The sequence below is a fragment of the Staurois parvus genome, unplaced genomic scaffold, assembly GCF_062004578.1.
Source record: "Staurois parvus isolate SC_StPar_1 unplaced genomic scaffold, SC_StPar_1.0 ptg002725l, whole genome shotgun sequence".
NCBI lineage: Eukaryota > Metazoa > Chordata > Amphibia > Anura > Ranidae > Staurois > Staurois parvus.
In genome coordinates, this window is record NW_028320521.1 from 110889 (window position 1) to 131853 (window position 20965).

General features: G+C 49.3%; 1 protein-coding gene across 1 annotated transcript in view; it reads left to right on the forward strand.

Moving 5' to 3' along the window:
• Positions 1 to 20965, forward strand: part of PDIA5 (protein disulfide isomerase family A member 5) — a 97032-nt gene that overhangs the window by 24240 nt on the left and 51827 nt on the right. Inside the window, exons 4-7 of the mRNA XM_089666468.1 lie at positions 4148 to 4231; positions 7070 to 7115; positions 9846 to 9938; positions 10012 to 10072. Of these exons, the coding sequence (XP_089522594.1) occupies positions 4148 to 4231; positions 7070 to 7115; positions 9846 to 9938; positions 10012 to 10072 (284 nt within the window). The remainder of the gene's footprint in view (positions 1 to 4147; positions 4232 to 7069; positions 7116 to 9845; positions 9939 to 10011; positions 10073 to 20965) is intronic.

The window sequence follows — 20965 nt, forward strand, 5'->3', positions numbered from 1 at the left end:
CAGGTGTACCGGCTCCTCCCCTTCAGTCTTGCACAGGTATACCGGCTCCTCCCCTGGACTGGAATGGCTTCCTCTGATGTCACTGCACACTGGGAGCTTCTCACAATGTGCATTAGAAGTTACAGCAAGTCAGATAGAGCTCCACCTCATTTCCTGGCTGGAGGACACCCAGCATCATCTAGCACTTTCCTCCCTCAGCCTGACTCCCCGTGGCCCCTCCCCTTCCATTCGTTGGATTTCAGTAATTTCAGTCAGAAGGCAGTGACTCGTGTCCGGTTGACTCCTGTAGGTCTGTTCACAGGCCGTGGCTCGGCGCCTGACATGGTGTTGCGGATTTACTGCCCCGTAGTTATGATAACGCCGTCGCCTGCAGCGCCGGACACTTAGAACAGAATAAGAATCGCTCTTTAATGCTCCGCTTTTATCTCCGCGCCGTAAAGACTTTGTTACCCTCCGATAACTTTAATCTGTGCAATCAGTTCGGGAATTAAATTTTAGGGCCGCTCTCAGACTCGCTGGGCCGACGCCCGCAACGCGGAGCGGTAATAATAAACTGACCGGTGGGATCGTATTTCCTGGTATAACCTTCCCGTAAACCGTCTCCTGTGCTGACGATTGTAGAATTCGAGACGCTGTGCGTGCGGAGGGACTCTGACCTCCCTGATGGGACTCTGACCTCCCCCATGGGACTCTGACCTCCCCCATGGGACTCTGACCTCCCCCATGGGACTCTGACCTCCCCCATGGGACTCTGACCTCCCCCATGGGACTCTGACCTCCCCCATGGGACTCTGACCTCCCCCATGGGACTCTGACCTCCCCCCGATGGGACTCTGACCCCCCCCGATGGGACTCTGACCCCCCCCGATGGGACTCTGACCCCCCCCGATGGGACTCTGACCTCCCCCATGGGACTCTGACCTCCCCCATGGGACTCTGACCTCCCCCATGGGACTCTGACCTCCCCCATGGGACTCTGACCTCCCCGATGGGACTCTGACCCCCCCCGATGGGACTCTGACCCCCCCCGATGGGACTCTGACCCCCCCGATGGGACTCTCACCTCCCCCATGGGACTCTGACCCCCCCCATGGGACTCTGACCCCCCCGATGGGACTCTGACCTCCCCGATGGGAAAAAAAGTCTTCAAAAATATAAAAAGCTTAAAATGTAAAATTGAAAAAATAAATTAATTAAAATGTAAAAAAAAAAAAAATGAAAGTTGCTAAACCATGTACCCCGCGTTCACTATATCCGCTCTCCCCGGACCCCGCGTTCACTATATCCGCTCTCCCCGGACCCCGCGTTCACTATATCCGCTCTCCCCGGACCCCGCGTTCACTATATCCGCTCTCCCCAGACCCCGCATTCACTGTATCCGCTCTCCCCAGACCCCGCATTCACCGTATCCGCTCTCCCCGGACCCCGCATTCACTATATCTGCCCCCCCCCGGACCCCGCATTCACTATATCTGCCCCCCCCGGACCCCGCATTCACCGTATCCGCTCTCCCCGGACCCCGCATTCACCATATCCGCTCTCCTCGGACCCCGCATTCACCGTATCCGCTCTCCCCGGACCCCGCATTCACCGTATCCGCTCTCCCCAGACCCCGCATTCACCGTATCCGCTCTCCCCAGACCCCGCATTCACCGTATCCGCTCTCCCCAGACCCCGCATTCACCGTATCCGTTCTCCCCGGACCCCGCGTTCACCGTATCCGCTCTCCCCGGACCCCGCGTTCACCGTATCCGCTCTCCCCGGACCCCGCGTTCACCGTATCCGCTCTCCCCGGACCCCGCGTTCACCGTATCCGCTCTCCCCGGACCCCGCGTTCACCGTATCCGCTCTCCCCGGACCCCGCGTTCACCGTATCCGCTCTCCCCGGACCCCGCATTCACTATATTCAGTTATGAAGTGTTTTTGGGGGTTTTACCTAAACTTCAGCCCTAAAATATTTTTTTTTATCGTGCGCAGAAAAAACCTCACAAAAACGTCTGTGAAAGGGTTAAACCCATCCTGGGCCTGTGTTTGGAGCTCTGACCTGCAGGCCGGGTTCAGGGACCCCTGGGAAGCTCCGGAAGATGTGATGCGCACCCCGTTGGCGCCACTCGCTACCCGCTGCTGCACCCGCAGGACGCATTTTAATATTTGAAACCCGCTACAAGTTTACTTTCATGAAAAATGAATCCTCAGATTAGAGTGAAGAGGAAACGCTTAATAGAAGATCGTCTCCCCGGGACGATCGTTCAGCGCCGCGCTGAGATGAAAGGGATCCGGGGGGAGACTTTCCCTTCAATTAATTATGTTGCCGTTTTCTGTCTGTTACATCTTATTAAATGTTTTATTTCCCATCAAATGGATTTCATCCGCCTCTTCTTTGTTTATTTATTTACCCGAACTTGTTTTATAGTCGATGTCGGCCCAGGCGCTACAATCTCATCGAAGGTTTCACACGTTTGTCTCATTTCCAAAACGTGCATCCCTGGTGATCCTGCCACGACGGTGCTTCCTGTTTTGGGGTGACAACTCTCTGTCCTGGTCTCCCAATTGTGCTTCTGCGTTGTCACCCTCTTACATGTTTGCCTAGGGCAGGGGTGGGCAACTGTGGCCCTCCAGCTGTTGGTGAACTACAAGTCCCATCATGCCTCTGCCTTTGGGAGTCATGCTTGTAACTGTCATTTTTGCAATGCCTCATGGGACTTGTAGTTCTACAACAGCTGGAGGGCCACAGTTGCCCACCCCTGGCCTAGTGGAAATGGAAGTGGACTTGAAGATGCACATTTTTGTTTTGGGGTGACAACTCTCTGCCCTGGTCTCCCAATTGTGTACCTGGGTTGTCACCCTGTCACATGCTTCCCTGGTTGAATTTTAAGTGGCTCAAAACAGGAATGTGCATCATCACAGCCCCTTACATTTTTGCTAGGGAAGCATGTGACAGGGTGACAACACAGGAGCACAAGTGCGGGACAGGGGCGGCGAGTTCTCACCCCAAAACAGGAATGTGTATCGTCATGGCCACTTTAATTTTCACTAGGGAAGTATGTGACGGGGTGACAACAGGAGCACAATTAGGCCATAGGGACAGAGTGTTGTCACCTCAGAACAGGAATGTCAATCATCATGATCATTTGCTTATCCACCAGGGAAGCATGTGACAACAGGAGCACAATTAGGCGATAGGGACAGAGCGTTGTCACGATCATTTGCTTATCCACCAGGGAAGCAGGTGATTGGGTGACAACAGGAGCACAATTAGGAGACAGGGACAGAGTGTTGTCACCCCAAAACAGGAATGTGCATCATAATGATCATTTACTTATCCACTAAGGAAGCATGTGACAACAGGAGCACAATTAGGCCATAGGGACAGAGCGTTGTCACCCAAGAACACGAATGTCCATCATCACGGTCATTTACATTTCCACTAGGGAAGCACGTGACCGGGTGACAACACAGGAGCACAACTGAGAGACAAGGACAGTGAGTTGTCGCCTCAAAACAGGAATGTACATCATCATGGCCGTTTATATTTCCACTAGGGAAGCATGTGACAAGGTGACAACAGGAGCACAATTAGAAAACAGGGACAGAGCGTTGTCACCCCAGAACAGGAACGTTACGGTCATTTACATTTCCACCAGGGAAGCATGTGACAACGAGAGCACAATTAGGCCATAGGGACAGAGAGTTGTCACCCCAGAGGAATGTGCACCACCCCTGTAACTTCCAGGGCAGCATGTGACAGGGTGACAACACTCTGGTCCTGTCTTCCAATTGTGCCCCTGCGTTGTCACCCTGTCACTTATTTCCCTAGTGGAAATTTAAGTGACTCTGATGATGCACGTTCCTGTTTGGAGATGACAACGCTCTGTCCCTGTCTCCTAATTGTGTACCTGCGTTGTCACCCTGTCACATGCTTCCCTTCTAAGTGGCGGCGATGACGCACATTACAAGGGTACGGTCGGCTTTTGCCATTGTGGGTAACAATCCAGAGACACTGGAGAAAGGAAATGGCTGTCACAGCCTGCAGGAGATCAGCAACACCGAGATGGGGAAAGGGATGAGAATTGGGAATATAGATATCCATTGGGGTTTACATCTCCTTTAAATAATGAAAAATTCTCTGCTCTCCGTCTCTCCTCAGGGACCCCGAAGGACGGAAGCTGTGCAAGAAGATAAAGGTGGACCCCGGGAAGAAGACCAACGGCCTGGAGCTCCTACACTACAAGTGAGGGCGGGGCACACGGATGTGAGGGCGGGGCACACGGATGTGAGGGCGGGGCACACGTATTTTGTAGTATCAGCTTCTGGTGATTGACACTGCCAGGCTTTATTAATAAAAAGTGAGAAAAGAGAAAGTTCCTCAGGGGCGGAGAACTCGCCATCAGTGACCAATCAGAATTCACCTCTTCTTCTGCAGAAAGATACGACCAGAAATGTGATCTCCGGGGTTTATGTGCGTAACAGAGCTAGCTGCTTTTTTTTTTTTTTCTTCTCTTTTCTCCTCTCTCCCCTCTCCCTCCTCTCTTCTCTCCCCTCTCCCTCCTCTCCTCTCTCCCCTCTCCCTCCTCTCCTCTCTCCCCTCTCCCTCCTCTCCTCTCTTCCCTCTCCCTCCTCTCCTCTCTCCCCTCTCCTCCTCTCTCCCCTCTCCTCCTCTCTCCCCTCTCCTCCTCTCTCCCCTCTCCTCCTCTCTCCCCTCTCCTCCCCTCTCCTCCTCTCTCCCCTCTCCTCCTCTCTCCCCTCTCCTCCTCTCTCCCCTCTCCTCCTCTCTCCCCTCTCCTCCTCTCTCCCCTCTCCTCCTCTCTCCCCTCTCCTCCTCTCTCCCCTCTCCTCCTCTTTCCCCTCTCTTCCCTCTCCTCCCCTCTCTCTCCTCCCCCCTCTCCTCTCTCTCCTCCCCCCTCTCCTCTCTCTCCTCCCCCCTCTCCTCTCTCTCCTCCCCCCTCTCCTCTCTCTCCTCCCCCCTCTCCTCTCTCTCCTCCCCCCTCTCCTCTCTCTCCTCCCCCCTCTCCCCTCCTCTCCCCTCTCCCCTCCTCTCCCCTCCTCTCCCCTCTCCCCTCCTCTCCCCTCCTCTCCCCTCTCCCCTCCTCTCCCCTCCTCTCCCCTCCCCTCTCCTCCCCTCTCTCTCCTCCCCCTCTCTCCTTCCCCTCTTCTCCCCTCCCTCCTCTTCTCCCCTCCCCTCTTCTCCCCTCCCCCCTCTTCTCCCCTCCTCCACTCTCCCCTCCTCCACTCTCCCCTCTGCTCCCCTCTTCTCCCCTTCAATCTCCCCTCTGCTCCCCTTCCCTCTTCTCCCCTCCTCCCTTCTGCTCCCCTCTCCCCTCCTCCCCTCTCCTCCCCACTCTGCTCCCCACTCTCCCTTCTCCCCTCTCCCTTCTCTATTTTCTTATGTATATCTTTCAGTAGTGCAGGGGGGAGGTTGCCATTGCTCCCTCTGCTTCTGAAAATGCCGGCTTCCTGGCTGTCATGTTGCTCTAATGGGATGGATTAATGGATTTTTCTTTTTCTTCCAATCTGATTTGATTGGTTGGATTGATCAACTTGATGTTGTTTTTTTTTGTTTTTTTAGACCATCTTCTATGTGATGTATAATTACTGAGCTTTATGGAGATGCCTTATAATGTTATTGGGTGGTTTGCTCACCAGCCACTGTGGGGTCTTTCTGGACCCCCAGAGGAGTTTACTGAAGTTTTGAAAGAATGGGAAAGCCACATCAGCTTGTATTGTCCTTTTTAAAAGATTCTATTTTGCAACAACCACCGTGTTTCAGATGGTCAGCACCCCCCCCCCCATCAGGGCTAAAAACTAGACAATCGATAAATACAAAAATTCCTTCAAGCTGTTATATATACACTATATTGCCCAAAGTATTGGCCCCGCCCTCCCAATCATGTGATTCAGGTGTTCCAACCCCCTCCATATCATGTGATTCAGCTGTTCCAGTACCCTCCATATCATGTGATTCAGGTGTTCCAATCCCCTCCATATCATGTGATTCAGGTGCTCCAATCCCCTCCCAATCATGTGATTCAGGTGTTCCAATCCCCTCCATATCATGTGATTCAGGTGTTCCAATCCCCTCCATATCATGTGATTCAGGTGCTCCAATCCCCTCCATATCATGTGATTCAGGTGTTCCAATCCCCTCCCAATCATGTGATTCAGGTGTTCCAATCCCCTCCATATCATGTGATTCAGGTGTTCCAATCCCCTCCATATCATGTGATTCAGGTGTTCCAATCCCCTCCATATCATGTGATTCAGGTGTTCCAATCCCCTCCCAATCATGTGATTCAGGTGTTCCAATCCCCTCCCAATCATGTGATTCAGGTGTTCCAGTCCCCTCCCAATCATGTGATTCGGGTGTTCCAATCCCCTCCATGGACACAGGTGTATACAATCAAGCCCCTAGGCATGCAGACGGCTTCTACAAACATTGGTGAAAGAATGGGTCGCTCTCAGGAGCTCAGTGACTCCAAGCGTGGTCCCGTGATAGGTGGCCACCTGGGCAATAAGTCCATCCGTGACATTTCCTGGCTACTAAATATTCCACGCTCAACTGTTAGTGGGATTATAACAAAGTGGAAGCAACTGGGAACAACAGCCACCAAGTGGTAGGCCACGTCACATGACAGGGCGGGGTCAGCGCATGCTGAAGCGCACAGTGCGCAGAAGTCACCAACTGTCTGCAGAGTCAATAGCTAAAGACCTCCAAACTTGGTGTGGCCTTCAGATGAGCCCAACAACAGTGCGTAGAGAGCTTCATGGAATGGGTTTTGGGGACCCACACTCAGGGACACAGCAGCTGCATCCGTGAAGCCGTGAGTCCCAAAAGAAATGAATGGGACGTCGGCGCAGAGATGCACGCAACAATTTTGCGCCTCCGTGCTGAGAAATCCCGTCCACAGTACTGCGCCCGTGTGACCGAACCTCTATGGGCTGCATTACGTACCAGCTGGGGCTCATACAGGCGCCCCAAATATCTGGATTGAATGTTCATCGACAATTATGTCGTAGATTGTATCGTTTTTGATTGTACCGTGTGTGGTCAGCTTGATCTTTTATCTTCCAGGGATGGAACGTTCCACACAGAATACAACCGGCCCATGTCATACAAGGTAAGTGGTCATGGTGTTGGGGGAGGGTGGGCTTGGGGGTAATGGGCGTTGGTGACGTGTACATACACCGCAACATGAAACTTCATTTATTTGCTCCCTTTTGGTGACACTGTACTGCTAGGGTGACAGTATGTTAAAAAAAACAAAAAACCATAAATAATAATAGAAAACAAATCAAATAAAAATGTAAAAAAAAATTTTTTTAAAACAAATTTTGGTTATAAACTAATTTGGTTTTTTTTTTTTTTTCTTTTTTACTAAAAAGATAACTGAATAAATTTTTGCCAATATTTATGAAGAAAGATTATTTGCAAAATTTTATTAAAAAAACACTATTTTTTTCAAAGATTTTGGACAGTTTCGTTTATAAAAACAAATAATAATAATAATATAAAAACTAATTTATAAACTAATTTGGTGTGGAGGAAGTTGAGAGCCCTGACCTCAACCCTACTTATCACCTTTGGGATGAATTGGAACACTGATTGTGAGCCAGGTCTTTTTTTGTTTTTTTTGGTGCCCAATGTGAGGCCCAACTAGTGAGCCATCTTCTCTCATCCATCATCAGTACCTGACCTCAAACCTACTGAATATCTTGGAAATGAATTTGTCTTCTCAACCAACATCTCCATAAAGACATGGTTTGGTGTGGAGGAAGTTGAGAGCCCTGACTTCAACCCTACTGATCACCTTTGGGATGAATTGGAACACTGATTGTGAGCCAGATGTCTTGTTTTTTTTTTGGTGCCCAACATACGAGCCAGAAATGGGCACAAATTCCCAAAATCTTGTGGAAAGTCTTCCTAGAGAAGTGTTATAGTCACAAAGAGGGGCAATCCTATATCACTGCCTGTGGTTTTGGAATAGGATTTACAACAGCTCAACCTTGTAACAGTTTGGTGAAGACCCTTTTCTGTTCCAGCATGACAGTCCCTTGTGTACAAAGACCAGATTTGACCAGTTTGGTGTGAAGGAACTCCAGTGTCCTGCACAGAGCCCTGACCTCAACCCTACTAAACACCTTGGGAGTGAATTGAAATGAGCGAGATCTTCTCAGCCAACATCTCCATAAAGACATGGTTTGGTGTGGAGGAAGTCAAGGAACCTCAACCCAACCGAATACTTTTGAGATGAATTGGAGCACCGATTTTGAGCCAGGTCTTCTCACCAAACATCAGTACTTGACCTCACAAATGGGCACAAATTCCCATAGACATCCTCCAAAATCTTGTGGAAAGCCTTCTCAGAAGGATGTTCTAGCCACAAAGGGGGCAACTACATATTAAAGGCCATGGGGTAACTCTATAAAAACAACTATGTTTTTTGGAAGGAGATATCTAGCTCCATAAAAGACATGGTTTTTCCAGTTTGGTGAGGAAGAAATCGAGTGTCTTATATCGAGCCCTGACCTCAACGCTACTGAACACCTTTGGGATGAAATGGAAAGCTAATTTTGAACCAGGCCAAACGTGTGGCCCAACATGTGAGCCAGGCCTTCTTATCCAGCATCGGTACCCTCCAAATGCTTGTGGGAAGCTTTACCAGAGTACCTGTATCTTTTCTGAAAGCAGAGACCCTAGAGAATAAAATGGCGGCAGTTCCAATCTTTGTATGTTGCTAGATATTTGAACCAGGGTTTTTTTTGGTGCCAAACGTGTGGCCCAACATTTGAGCCAGGCCTTCTTATCCAGCATCAGTACCTGACCTCACAAATTGGCACAAATTCCCACAGACACCCTCCAAATGTTTTTGGGAAGCTTTACCAGAAGAGTGGAAGATGGTAATACCACAAAGGGGGCAACTCCATATTAATGGCCATGGGGGAACTCTATGATAACCATAGTTTTTGGAATGAGATGTCCAGCTCCATAAAAGGCATGGTTTGTCCAGTTAGGTGTGGAGGAACTCGGGTGTCCTGTACAAAGCCCTGACCTCAACCTTGCTGAACACCTTTGGAATGAATTGGAACACTAATGGTGAGCCGGGTATTTTGGCGCCCAACATGTGCCATGTCATCAGTACCTGACCTTACAAATGGGCACAAGTTCCCACAGACACCCTCCAAAGTCTCATGGAAAGCCTTCCCTAAAGAGTCAAGGGGCAACGCCATAATAATGGCAATGAGTTGGGTTGGGAGCAACTCCATATTAATGGTTATGGGGGGAACTCTATGATAACCATAGTTTTTGGAATGAGATGTCCAGCTCCAGGAAAGGCATGGCTTGTCCAGTTAGGTGTGGAGGAACTCAGGTGTCCTTCACCTCAACCTTGCTGAACACCTTTGGAATGAATTGGAACACCAATGGTGAGCCAGGTATTTTGGCGCCCAACATATGAGCCATGTCATCAGTACCTGACCTTACAAATGGGCACAAGTTCCCACAGACACCCTCCAAAGTCTCATGGAAAGCCTTCCCAGAAGAGTCAAGGGGCAACGCCATAATAATGGCGATGAGGTGGGTTGGGAGCAACTCCATTCTGATGGCCATGGGGAGGGGTTAGATCAATATTATTAGCCATGGTGTCAGCACCATATGAACAGTCATGGTTTTGGGATGGGAAGTCCAACAAGCTCCTCCTCCTTGATCAGATGTCCATGGATTTTTAGCTATATGGTGTTATTGTAAGTAATGTTCGATGTGAAATAATTCTCTTTTCCGATAACCGGGCCCTTTTGGGTTAATGTGGTGTAGCTGCAGTTCTTACTGACCCAGGTCTTTGGTCTTCCAGTCCATTGTAGCATTTCTGAAAGACCCAGAGGGGGCGCCGCTGTGGGAGGAGAATCCTGAGGCCAAGGATGTTGTCCACATCGACAGTGAGAAGGTTCGTTCTGTTCAGAGACTCTCCTTTATTGTCGATCTCTCGGGAAATACTTAGAATTGTGTTGTCTTTGCAGGATTTCAGGAAGCTTCTGAAGAGAGAGGACCGTCCATTGCTCATGATGTTCTATGCCCCATGTGAGTGACCCCCCTCTGAGTGACCCCCCTCTGAGTGACCTCCCTCTGAGCGACCCCTCTGAGCACCGTGGGTGGTGGCTCAGCATTGACATTTTAGAAACTGAGGATATTTCTTTGATTTCCTCATATAGAAATTGTTAATCCTCTTGCCTGCTGGGGTAACATTTTACTAGAAATTACTGTAATCCACCCCCCCCCCCCTTCAAAAAAGTCTATCTTTTCTGACAGCGGAGACGCTAGAGAATAAAATGGCGGCAGTTACAAATTTTTGTATGTTGCTAGATATTTGCTTTTCAGGAAAAAATACACTAATATTAATATTATAATTTTATAGATTATTTTTGCTATATTTTATAGAATTCCTTTAATTTTAAGATTTATTTTTATTTAGAAATATTTGTGTTATATTTTATATACATTTTTTTAAATATTAGAAATTTTTATTTATTTCAGTGTTTCTCAACTGGATTGCCTTGAGGAGTCCTGAGCGATCCTCTGATAGTTCCTGTGCTAGGAGGAGGAAGAGAGCTCTATTAAGTCTTATGTACAGAGAAGGCAGAGAGTTCAGCCCGTAATTACCCCCCCCCCCCCCCCCCCGCTCCTTTGTTACCTTGGCCCTGCGTTTTGGGTCATTGTCATGCTGGAACACCCATCCACCACCCATTTTCAATGCCCTGGCTGAGGGAAGAAGGTTCTCACCCAACATTTGAGGGTACATTGCCCCGTCCATCGCCCCTTTGATGCGGTGCAGTTGTCCTGTCCCCTTAGCAGAAAAACACCCCCAAAGCAGAATGTTTCCACCACCATGTTTCACAGTTGGGATGGTGTTCTTGGGGTCATAGGCAGCATTCCTCCTCCTCCAAACATGGTGAGTTAAGTTGATGCCAAATAGCTGGATTTTGGTCTCCTCTGACCACAACACTTCCCACCAGTCCTCCTCTGCATCATTCAGATGTTCAGTGGCAGACTTCAGACGGGCCTGGACATGGGCTTTCTTGAGCAGAGGGACCGTGCGGGCACTGCAGGATTTCAGTCCTTGTCGGCGTAGTGTGTTACCAATTGTTTTCTTGGTGACTGTGGTCCCAGCTGCCTGGAGATCATTGACAAGATCCTCACGTGTAGTTCTGGGATGATTCCTCACTGTTCTCATGATCATTGACACTCCACGAGGTGAGATCTTGCATGGTGCACCAGACCTAGGGAGACTGACACTTGTTTTGTGTTTCTTCCATTTGTGAATGATTGCACCAACTGTTGTCACCTTCTCACCAAGCTGCTTGGCCATAGTTTGGTAGCCCAGTCCAGCCTTGTGTAGGTCTACCATCTTGTCCCTGACATCCTTGGACAGCTCTTTGGTCTTTGCCATGGTGGAGAGTTTGGAATCTGATGGTCTGATTGCTCCTGTGGACAGGTGTCTTTTATACAGGTAACACAATGAGATTAGCAGCACTCCCTTTAAGAGACTGCTTCTAATCTCAGCTTGTTACCTGTATGAGAGACACCTGGGAGCCAGAAATCCTGCTGAATGATAGGGGATCAAATCCTTCTTTCCCTCATGAACATGTAGATCCGTCATCATTTGTTAGACGCATTTCTGCTGAATTTGTTGTTGTATTCTGTCTCTCAGTGTTACACCGAACATTCCATTGTTAGACCGATCATTTCTGTGTGAGGGGCGAACATTCCATTGTTAGACCGATCATTTCTGTGTGAGGGGCGAACATTCCATTGTTAGACCGATCATTTCTGTGTGAGGGGCGAACATTCCATTGTTAGACCGATCGTTTCTGTGTGAGGGGCGAACATTCCATTGTTAGACCGATCATTTCTGTGTGAGGGGCGAACATTCCATTGTTAGACCGATCGTTTCTGTGTGAGGGGCGAACATTCCATTGTTAGACCGATCATTTCTGTGTGAGGGGCGAACATTCAGCATCAGCCGGGGAGCAAATACGCATTTTCTTCACTGTACGTCCTACCGACCAGTGACCTCATCGGTTGTTAAGGACTTGCCGGCAAGAATACAAAGCGGTGCTGGGAGGGTGATTTTGTTGGGGGGGGATTTTTGTCTGTAAACCTATAACAAGTGACTGGCCTCTGGTGATATCTCCAGCTGTTCAAAGTTTTATACAGCTTGTCTGAGCTTTCTAGAAAGCAGAGGGCGGGGAGCTGAATTTACAATAGGTGGGGAGAGCTGATTGGATGGAAGGGGCACCCCCCTCCCCCCTCCACACAGCACACAGGAACAGAGCTGAGGCTGTCAATCACAGGCTGCGTTCTTGAGTTCCCTCCTCTGTCACCTTTTCATCTCTCGGTGTCAGGAAAACATGTCAGTGGTGACTCGTGCTGATAGCAGAGGAAGGAGGCAGCAGACAGAAATGACGCTCAGTGCTCTGGACTGAGACAAGGACACACTATAGAGGGATGTGCTTTGTTCATGTGTCTGAGCTTTACAACCACTTCAAACCCTTGTCTGCTGTCCCGACCCTTTCAGAGGAGACGGATCATATGGAATGTATGGAGTCACAGGAATTGGGCACTCGAGAACTCGCCAGACCTGGCTGTCCTGGAATATATACAGAGAGTCCTCCGTACTTCGCAACCCCCTCTGCTCCTTGATCTGGAGTTTCCTCTTCCTCTTGTCCCTACTGGTCTATTATCCCCCTCGGGGAAGCCTTTTCTTGTTCTCTCACCCCTTCTATCCCCCTGCTTTTTTTTTTTTTATTCCCCCCTCTTCTTTTTTTTTTTTTTCTTTTTTATCCCCCTTTTTTTTAATCCCCCCCCCCTTTTTTTTATCCCCACTTTTTTTTATCCCCCCTTTTTTTATCCCCCTTTTTTTTATCCCCCCTTTTTTTTTTTTTTTCCCCTTGGCACTAGACTGGATAGGATGACAAGGCAATGGATATCGCCAGTACACCCCATCCTTCCCCCATCCCCCCCCCCCGGCTGGTCTCTATTGTCGTGTATGGTGACCCCTTCCACAGGCTTACTATTACTTTGTTGCTCTCCTTGCCTCTGCTGTCTGTACCCCCCCTGGGGGCCTAGATTTGTCTATATTATATAGGTTACCTGATCTGTAGCCGTGGGTTCTGTACTCGCTGTCAATCACTGCTGTCGTCTGGATCCAGGATGTTGTTTACTATTGTTTATTTATCTATTTCCCCCCCCCCCCCTTTTTTGTGTTATTTATTATCCCCCCTCTCCTTTTATTATTGTCCCTCCTCCCCCCCCCCCCCCCCTTTTTTTTTATTTTTTACATTTTTCTATTTTTTACCTTATTTTTGTTTTTTACTTTTTTTTTTTTACCTTATTTTTATTTTTTACTTTTTTTTTATTTTTTACCCCTTTTTTTACCTTTTTTTTTCACCCCTAACCCTGTATTTTCTTTTTTTGTATTTTACTATTGTTAATGTCTATTTAAACGACTTTTGCTTTTTTTTTTATCTTTTTTTCCCCCCTAACCCTGTATTTTCTTGTTTGTATTTTACTTCTTTTAATGTCTCTGTAAACGAATTTTGCTTTTTTTTTTTTACCTTTTCCCCCCCCCCTAACCCTGTATTTTCTTTTTTTGTATTTTACTATTGTTAATGTCTATTTAAACGACTTTTGCTCTTTTTTTTTTACCTCCCCCCCCCCCCCCCCAACCCTGTATTTTTCTTTTGCTTTTTTTTTTACCTTTTTTTTTCCCCCCTGACCCAGTATTTTCTTTTTTGTATTTTACTATTAATGTCTATTTAAACGACCTTTGCTTCTTCCTCCCCCCCAACCCTGTATTTTCTTTTTTGTATTTTACCGTATTTGCCGACGTATAAGACGACTTTTTGACCCTTGAAAATCTTCTCAAAAGTCGGGGGTCGTCTTATACGCCGGTACACATGTTAGGGGGGCTGCGGCATTAAGTACAGGGGTTTGCAGGGGCTGATGTCTCTTACCTGGATCCAGTCCCACGACGATCCGGTCCAGGAAGCGCGGCGTCTCCTTCAATTCGGCCACTGGATGTTCGTGCGGCTGCTCGGCTCCGCCTCCTCACCGGTGATTGGCCGCCAGAACTGTAGCTCAGGAAAGGCACACAGGCGGCCAATCACCGGCGAGGGGGCGGAGCCGAGCGGCCCCGCGAAAATTGAGTGCCGGAGCAGCAGGTAAGTGTTCTGTGTAGAGGTGCTGCTGCAACCACATATGCTGGCTGCAGCAGCACCATACGAGAACAGGGTCAGCAAGTCTCAGTGGGAGGAATAGTGCCCCATCATTGGTGTCACTGATACCAATGATGGGGCACCACTGATACCAACGATGGGGCACTATTCCTCCCACTGATACCAACGATGGGGCACTATTCCTCCCCCCCACTGACACCAACGATGTGGCACTATTCCTCCCCCCCACTGACACCAACGATGGGGCACTATTCCCCCCCCCACTGACACCAACGATGGGGCACTATTCCCCCCCCCACTGACACCAACGATGGGGCACTATTCCCCCCCCCACTGACACCAACGATGGGGCACTATTCCCCCCCCCACTGACACCAACGATGGGGCACTATTCCCCCCCCCACTGACACCAACGATGGGGCACTATTCCCCCCCCCACTGACACCAACGATGGGGCACTATTCCCCCCCCCACTGACACCAACGATGGGGCACTATTCCCCCCCCCACTGACACCAACGATGGGGCACTATTCCCCCCCCCACTGACACCAACGATGGGGCACTATTCCCCCCCCCACTGACACCAACGATGGGGCACTATTCCCCCCCCCACTGACACCAACGATGGGGCACTATTCCCCCCCCCACTGACACCAACGATGGGGCACTATTCCCCCCCCCCCACTGACACCAACGATGGGGCACTATTCCCCCCCCCCACTGACACCAACGATGGGGCACTATTCCCCCCCCCCACTGACACCAACGATGGGGCACTATTCCCCCCCCCCCCACTGACACCAACGATGGGGCACTATTCCCCCCCCCCCCACTGACACCAACGATGGGGCACTATTCCCCCCCCCCACTGACACCAACGATGGGGCACTATTCCCCCCCCCACTGACACCAACGATGGGGCACTATTCCCCCCCCCACTGACACCAACGATGGGGCACCATTCCTCCCACTGACACCAACGATGGGGCACCATTCCTCCCACTGACACCAACGATGGGGCACTATTCCCCCCCCCCACTGACACCAACGATGGGGCACTATTCCCCCCCCCCCCACTGACACCAACGATGGGGCACTATTCCCCCCCCCCCCACTGACACCAACGATGGGGCACTATTCCCCCCCCCCCCACTGACACCAACGATGGGGCACTATTCCCCCCCCCCACTGACACCAACGATGGGGCACTATTCCCCCCCCCACTGACACCAACGATGGGGCACTATTCCCCCCCCCACTGACACCAACGATGGGGCACCATTCCTCCCACTGACACCAACGATGGGGCACCATTCCTCCCACTGACACCAACGATGGGGCACTATTCCCCCCCCCCACTGACACCAACGATGGGGCACTATTCCCCCCCCCACTGACACCAACGATGGGGCACTATTCCCCCCCCCACTGACACCAACGATGGGGCACTATTCCTGCCACTGACACCAGTGATGGGGCACTATTCCTCCCACTGACACCAATGACGGGGCACTATTCCTCCCACTGACACCAATGATGGGGCACTATTCCTCCCACTGACACCAATGATGGGGCACTATTCCTCCCACTGACACCAATGATGGGACACTATTCCTCCCACTGACACCAATGATGGGACACTATTCCTCCCACTGACACCAATGATGGGACACTATTCCTCCCACTGACACCAGTGATGGGGCACTATTCCTCCCACTGACACCAATGATGGGGCACTATTCCTCCCACTGACACCAATGATGGGACACTATTCCTCCCACTGACACCAGTGATGGGGCACTATTCCTCCCACTGACACCAATGATGGGGCACTATTCCTCCCACTGACACCAATGATGGGGCACTATTCCTCCCACTGGTGTGCATTGGAAGAGGGGTAGTCTTATACGGCGAGTATAGCCCAAACACTACATTTTAGCAGGAAAAGTAGGGGGGTCGTCTTATACGCCGGCAAATACGGTACTTTTTTTAATGTCTCTGTAAACTAATTTTGCTTTTTTTTTTTTTTTTTCTCTGTTAAATTTCATAAAATTTCAATAAACTCAGATTGATCGCAAACCCTCGTCTACCATGCCATTTATACGTGCAGCTTGGTAGACAAGTGGTTAATAATTTCTGCGCCTCGTCCTGTGTGGCTGAGGGTGACGCACGCCTCCGTGACTGTATTTCGGGGTTAAACCAGTTCCTTTTTTCGGAGGACTTTCAGCTGATTATTCCGCTTCGGCGGTTATCTGAGTCCATAGAATGGCGCTGGACAACCTCATACATCACGCGGCGTCCTGCCTGCGACTCTCCGAAGACTCCGGCTATTGTGCAGCTTGAGGAGACGCCGCACAATATATGGAAGGAAAGAGGAAACGTCTAATTAGCTGCCATTGTCCCCGATCCCTTCACTTTCCTTCCTTCTTCTGGATCACCGTGTCACCTCGCCTGTTGTCATCCCGCGCCTGAGCTGTTCATGCACACAATGCGCCTCTCCGCGGCACAGGCACCCCGCCATGAAGGCCATTCCTGTCCGTCTCCGGAGCTCTGGCAGCATTCCCGCAGTGTGCATAGAAAAATGAAAAGATGGCTGGATTCTCAGGAGTGTCGGAATTGAAAAGGATATTTCAGTTTTTTGTTTTTTTTTTGTTTTGGTTTTTTTTCTGTTTTTTTTTTTTTTTTTTTTTTTTTTGTTTTGTTTCTTTCTGTTTTTGTTTTTTTTTCTATTTTTGTTTTTTTTTCTGTTTTGTTTCTTTCTGTTTTTTTATTTTGTTTTTGTTTTTTCTGTTTTTGTTTTTTTTCTGTTTTTTATTTTTTTTGCTTTGTTTTTTTTTTTTTGTTTTTTTCTGTTTTTTTTTGTTTTTGTTTTTCTGTTTTGTTTTTTTTATTTTGTTTTGTTTTTTTTATTTTGTTTTATTAAAAGCCAGCAGCTACAAATACTTTCTGTTGACTTTTAAAAAAATCAGGGACTTACCAGTCCTTCAAGTCCGGCCCCTTTCCCTAAGCTGATTCTTGTTCCCCAGCGCCGCCATCTTGGATTTGGGAGCAAACGGTGACTTCCTAAAGGATCACCGTGTGCACCCTGTGACGAGACTGGTCCTGAAGCATTCTGGGACATGCGATGTTTCCCAGGAGGCTTTGGGCATGGAGTGTAGGGAGGGGGCAGGCCTAAGCGCACATCATTCTTGCCTAGGCAAGAGTTGAGGAAGGGGAAGCCAGTCAAAAAAGGTTCCTTCTTCCTGACGTGTTCGGGGCGGGGAGGAGGAATGGTGGCATTTTCACGTTTTGAGTGCAGATCTGCTGTAATAGCCACACACAGGAGGGCACTCATCTTACGTTTTTTTTTTTTTTTTTTTCTCCCATATTAAAGGTTTGTTAAGGTTGGTGGTAACGTTTTTTGTTTGCTTCAATCTGGAAATGCATTTTCATGTCTATGTGAATGCAAAACTCACTTGAAACAAGTCAAGTGCAGGTCCGAAGGAGGTCACCTGCAGGTCTGATGCACCTGTGAGTGAATAATCCGAATGATCTCAGAAGAAAGTCAGGAGCCTAGCCAAAAGCAGTTTCCCTCTGGAGGTGGGCTGGGCTGTAAGGTGCTTCTGCATATGACAGGGAGGGACACTGGAACAGAGAGCAGGCTGGGAGTGGAAGTGTTGTCTGGAGAGGTGTTGATCAGTAGCCAAGGAGGTGGACAGCGGGCAGGGTGACAGGCCCAGGAGTCTATATTAGGAGACATGCTGGGGTCACACCAGGAAGTCAGTCAGCAGAGGTAGCTGAGGCCAAACCAGGAATCATCCGAGAGAAGCCATGGTCAGGAAATAGCCAAGGTCTAACTGGCAATCGGTAAAGGAAAGTCCTGGTCAGGAACTAGCTGAGGTCAAACTGGGAATCGGCAGAGACCTGCTGGGGTCAGGAACTAGTGAGGTCAAATAAGGAATCAGTAGAGGAATGCTGTGGTGAGGAATTAGCCAAGGTCTAACTCGGAACCATCAGAGACAATCCATGGTCAGGAACTAGTCCAGGTCTATCTGAGAACCATCAGAGAAAAGCCGTGGTCAGAAACTACCTGAGGTCAAACCAAGAATCCGTAGATGAAAGCTGTGGTCAGGAACTAGCCAAGGTCCAACTGGGAACCATCAGAGACAAGCCGTGGTCAGGAACTACCTGAGGTCAAATCAGGAATCAGTAGAGGAAAGCTGTGGTCAGGAACTAGCCAAGGTCTAACTGGGAACCATCCGAGGTGTGTTGAGGTCAAATCAAGAATCAGTAGAGGAAAGCTGCAGTCAGGAACTAGCCAAGGTCCAACTGGGAACCATCAGAGACAGTCCGTGGTCAGGAACTAGTCCAGGTCTATCTAAGAACCATCAGAGAAAAGCTGTGGCCAGGAACTACCTGAGGTCAAACCAAGAATCCGTAGATGAAAGCTGTGGTCAGGAACTAGCCAAGGTCCAACTGGGAACCATCAGAGACAAGCCGTGGTCAGGAACTATCTGAGGTCAAATCAGGAATCGGTAGAGGAAAGCAGTGGTCAGGAACTAGCCAAAGTCTAACTGGGAACCATCCGAGGTGTGCTGAGGTCAAATCAGGAATCAGTAGAGGAAAGTAGTGGTCTGGAACTAGCCAAGGTCCAACTGGGAACCATCAGAGACAGTCCGTGGTCAGGAACTAGCCCAGGTCTAACTGGGAACCATCAGAGAAAAGCCATAGTCAGGAAAAAGACAAGGTTTAACTGGAAACCATCACAGACAAGCCATGGTCAGGAGCTAGCTGAGGTCAAACCAAGAATTCGTAGATGAAAGCTGTGGTCAGGAACTAGCCAAGCTCCAACTGGGAACCATCAGACCTGGACTAGTTCCTGACCACGGCTTGTCTCTGATGGTTCCCAGTTAGACCTGGACTAGTTCCTGACCACAGATTGTCTCTAATTGGGAACCATAAGAGAAAAACCGTTATCAGGAAATAGACCAGATTTAACTATGAACCATCAGAGACAAGCCGTGGTCAGGAACTACCTGAGGTGAAACCAAGAATCAGTAGATGAAAGCTATGGTCAGGTAGTAGCCAAGGTCTAACTGGGAACCATCAGACAAGTCGTGGTCAGGAACTAGCCGAGGTCTAAGTGGTAACTATCAGAGACAAAACGTGGTTAAGGAGTAGCCATGGTCCACTTTGGAACCATCTGAGACAAGCTGAGGTCAAACCAGGAATCAGTAGAGGAAAGCTGTGGTCAGGAACTAGCCAAGGTCTACCTGGGAACCTTCAAAGACGTGTTGAGGTAAAACCAGCAATCAGTAGAGGAAAGTTGTGGTCAGGAACTAGCCAAGGTCCAATGTGGAACCATCAGAAGCAAGCCACGTTCAGGGACTAGCTGAGGTCAAACCAGGAGTCGGCTATTTCCTGACCACAGCTTTCCTCTACTGACTCCTGGTTTGACCTCAGCTAGTCCCTGAGAGGCGTTTGTCTCTAATGGTTCCACATTGGACCTTGGCTAGTTCCTGACCATGGCTCGTCTCTGATGGTTCCCAGTTAGACCTTGGCTAGTTCCTGACCATGGCTCGTCTCTGATGGTTCCCAGTAGGACCTTGGCTAGTTCCTGACCATGGCTTTCCTCTACTGATTCCTGGTTTGACCTTAGCACATCTCTGATGGTTCCCTATTAGACCTTGGCTTGTTCCTGACCACAGCTTTCCTCTACCAAGGTCTAATTGGGAACCATCAGAGATGTGCTGAGGTCAAACCAGGAATCAGTAGAGGAAAGCCAGGGTCAGGAACTAGCCAAGGTCTAATTGGGAACCATCAGAGATGAGCCATGGTCAGGGACTAGTCAAGGTCTAACTGGGAACCATCAGAGACGAGCTATGGTCAGGGACTAGTCAAGGTCTAACTGGGAACCATCAGAGACGAGCCATGGTCAGGGACTAGTCCAGGTCTAACTGGGAGCCATCAGAGACGAGCCATGGTCAGGAACTAGCCAAGGTCTAACTGGGAACCATCAGAGACGAGCCATGGTCAGGAACTAGCCAAGGTCTAACTGGGAACCATCAGAGGCAAGCTGTGGTCAGAAACTATCTGTGGTTAAACCGAGAATTAGAGAAAATCTTGTAGTCACAAACTAGTAAAGGTCAATCCGTGAACCATCAGAGACAAGCCAAGGTCAGACTGGTAATCCATGGAGACAAGCTGTGGTGAGGAACTATCGGAGGTCAAACCAGGAATCATAAGACAGATGCCGTGGTCACTAGTCAAGATCAAACCAAACATCAGTAGAGGAAAGCCATGGTCAGCAACTAGCCAAAGTCAAACCAGGAACCATCGGATGCGGTGGTCAGGAACTAACTCAGGTCAAACTGGGAATCTCCAGAGACCAGCAGTGGTCATGCACTAGTGGAGATCATTATTAGATAGGCAGAGCAGAGACAAGTCCAGGTCAGCTGCAGGACAGTAGATCTGAGGAACAGATTCATGGTTTCCGTTGAAGACCATCTGGCAACTATTCTAGTTCAGCTCTGTTCTGTAAATAGGCCATCTAATGCCAAGATTTGGATTGAGCATACGTGTCCATGTCCTTGTAGGCCCATACGTGTCCATGTCCTTGTAGGCCCATAAGTGTCCATGTCCTTGTAGGCCCATACGTGTCCATGTCCTTGTAGGCCCATACGTGTCCATGTCCTTGTAGGCCCATACGTGTCCATGTCCTTGTAGGCCCATACGTGTCCATGTCTTTGTAGGCCCATA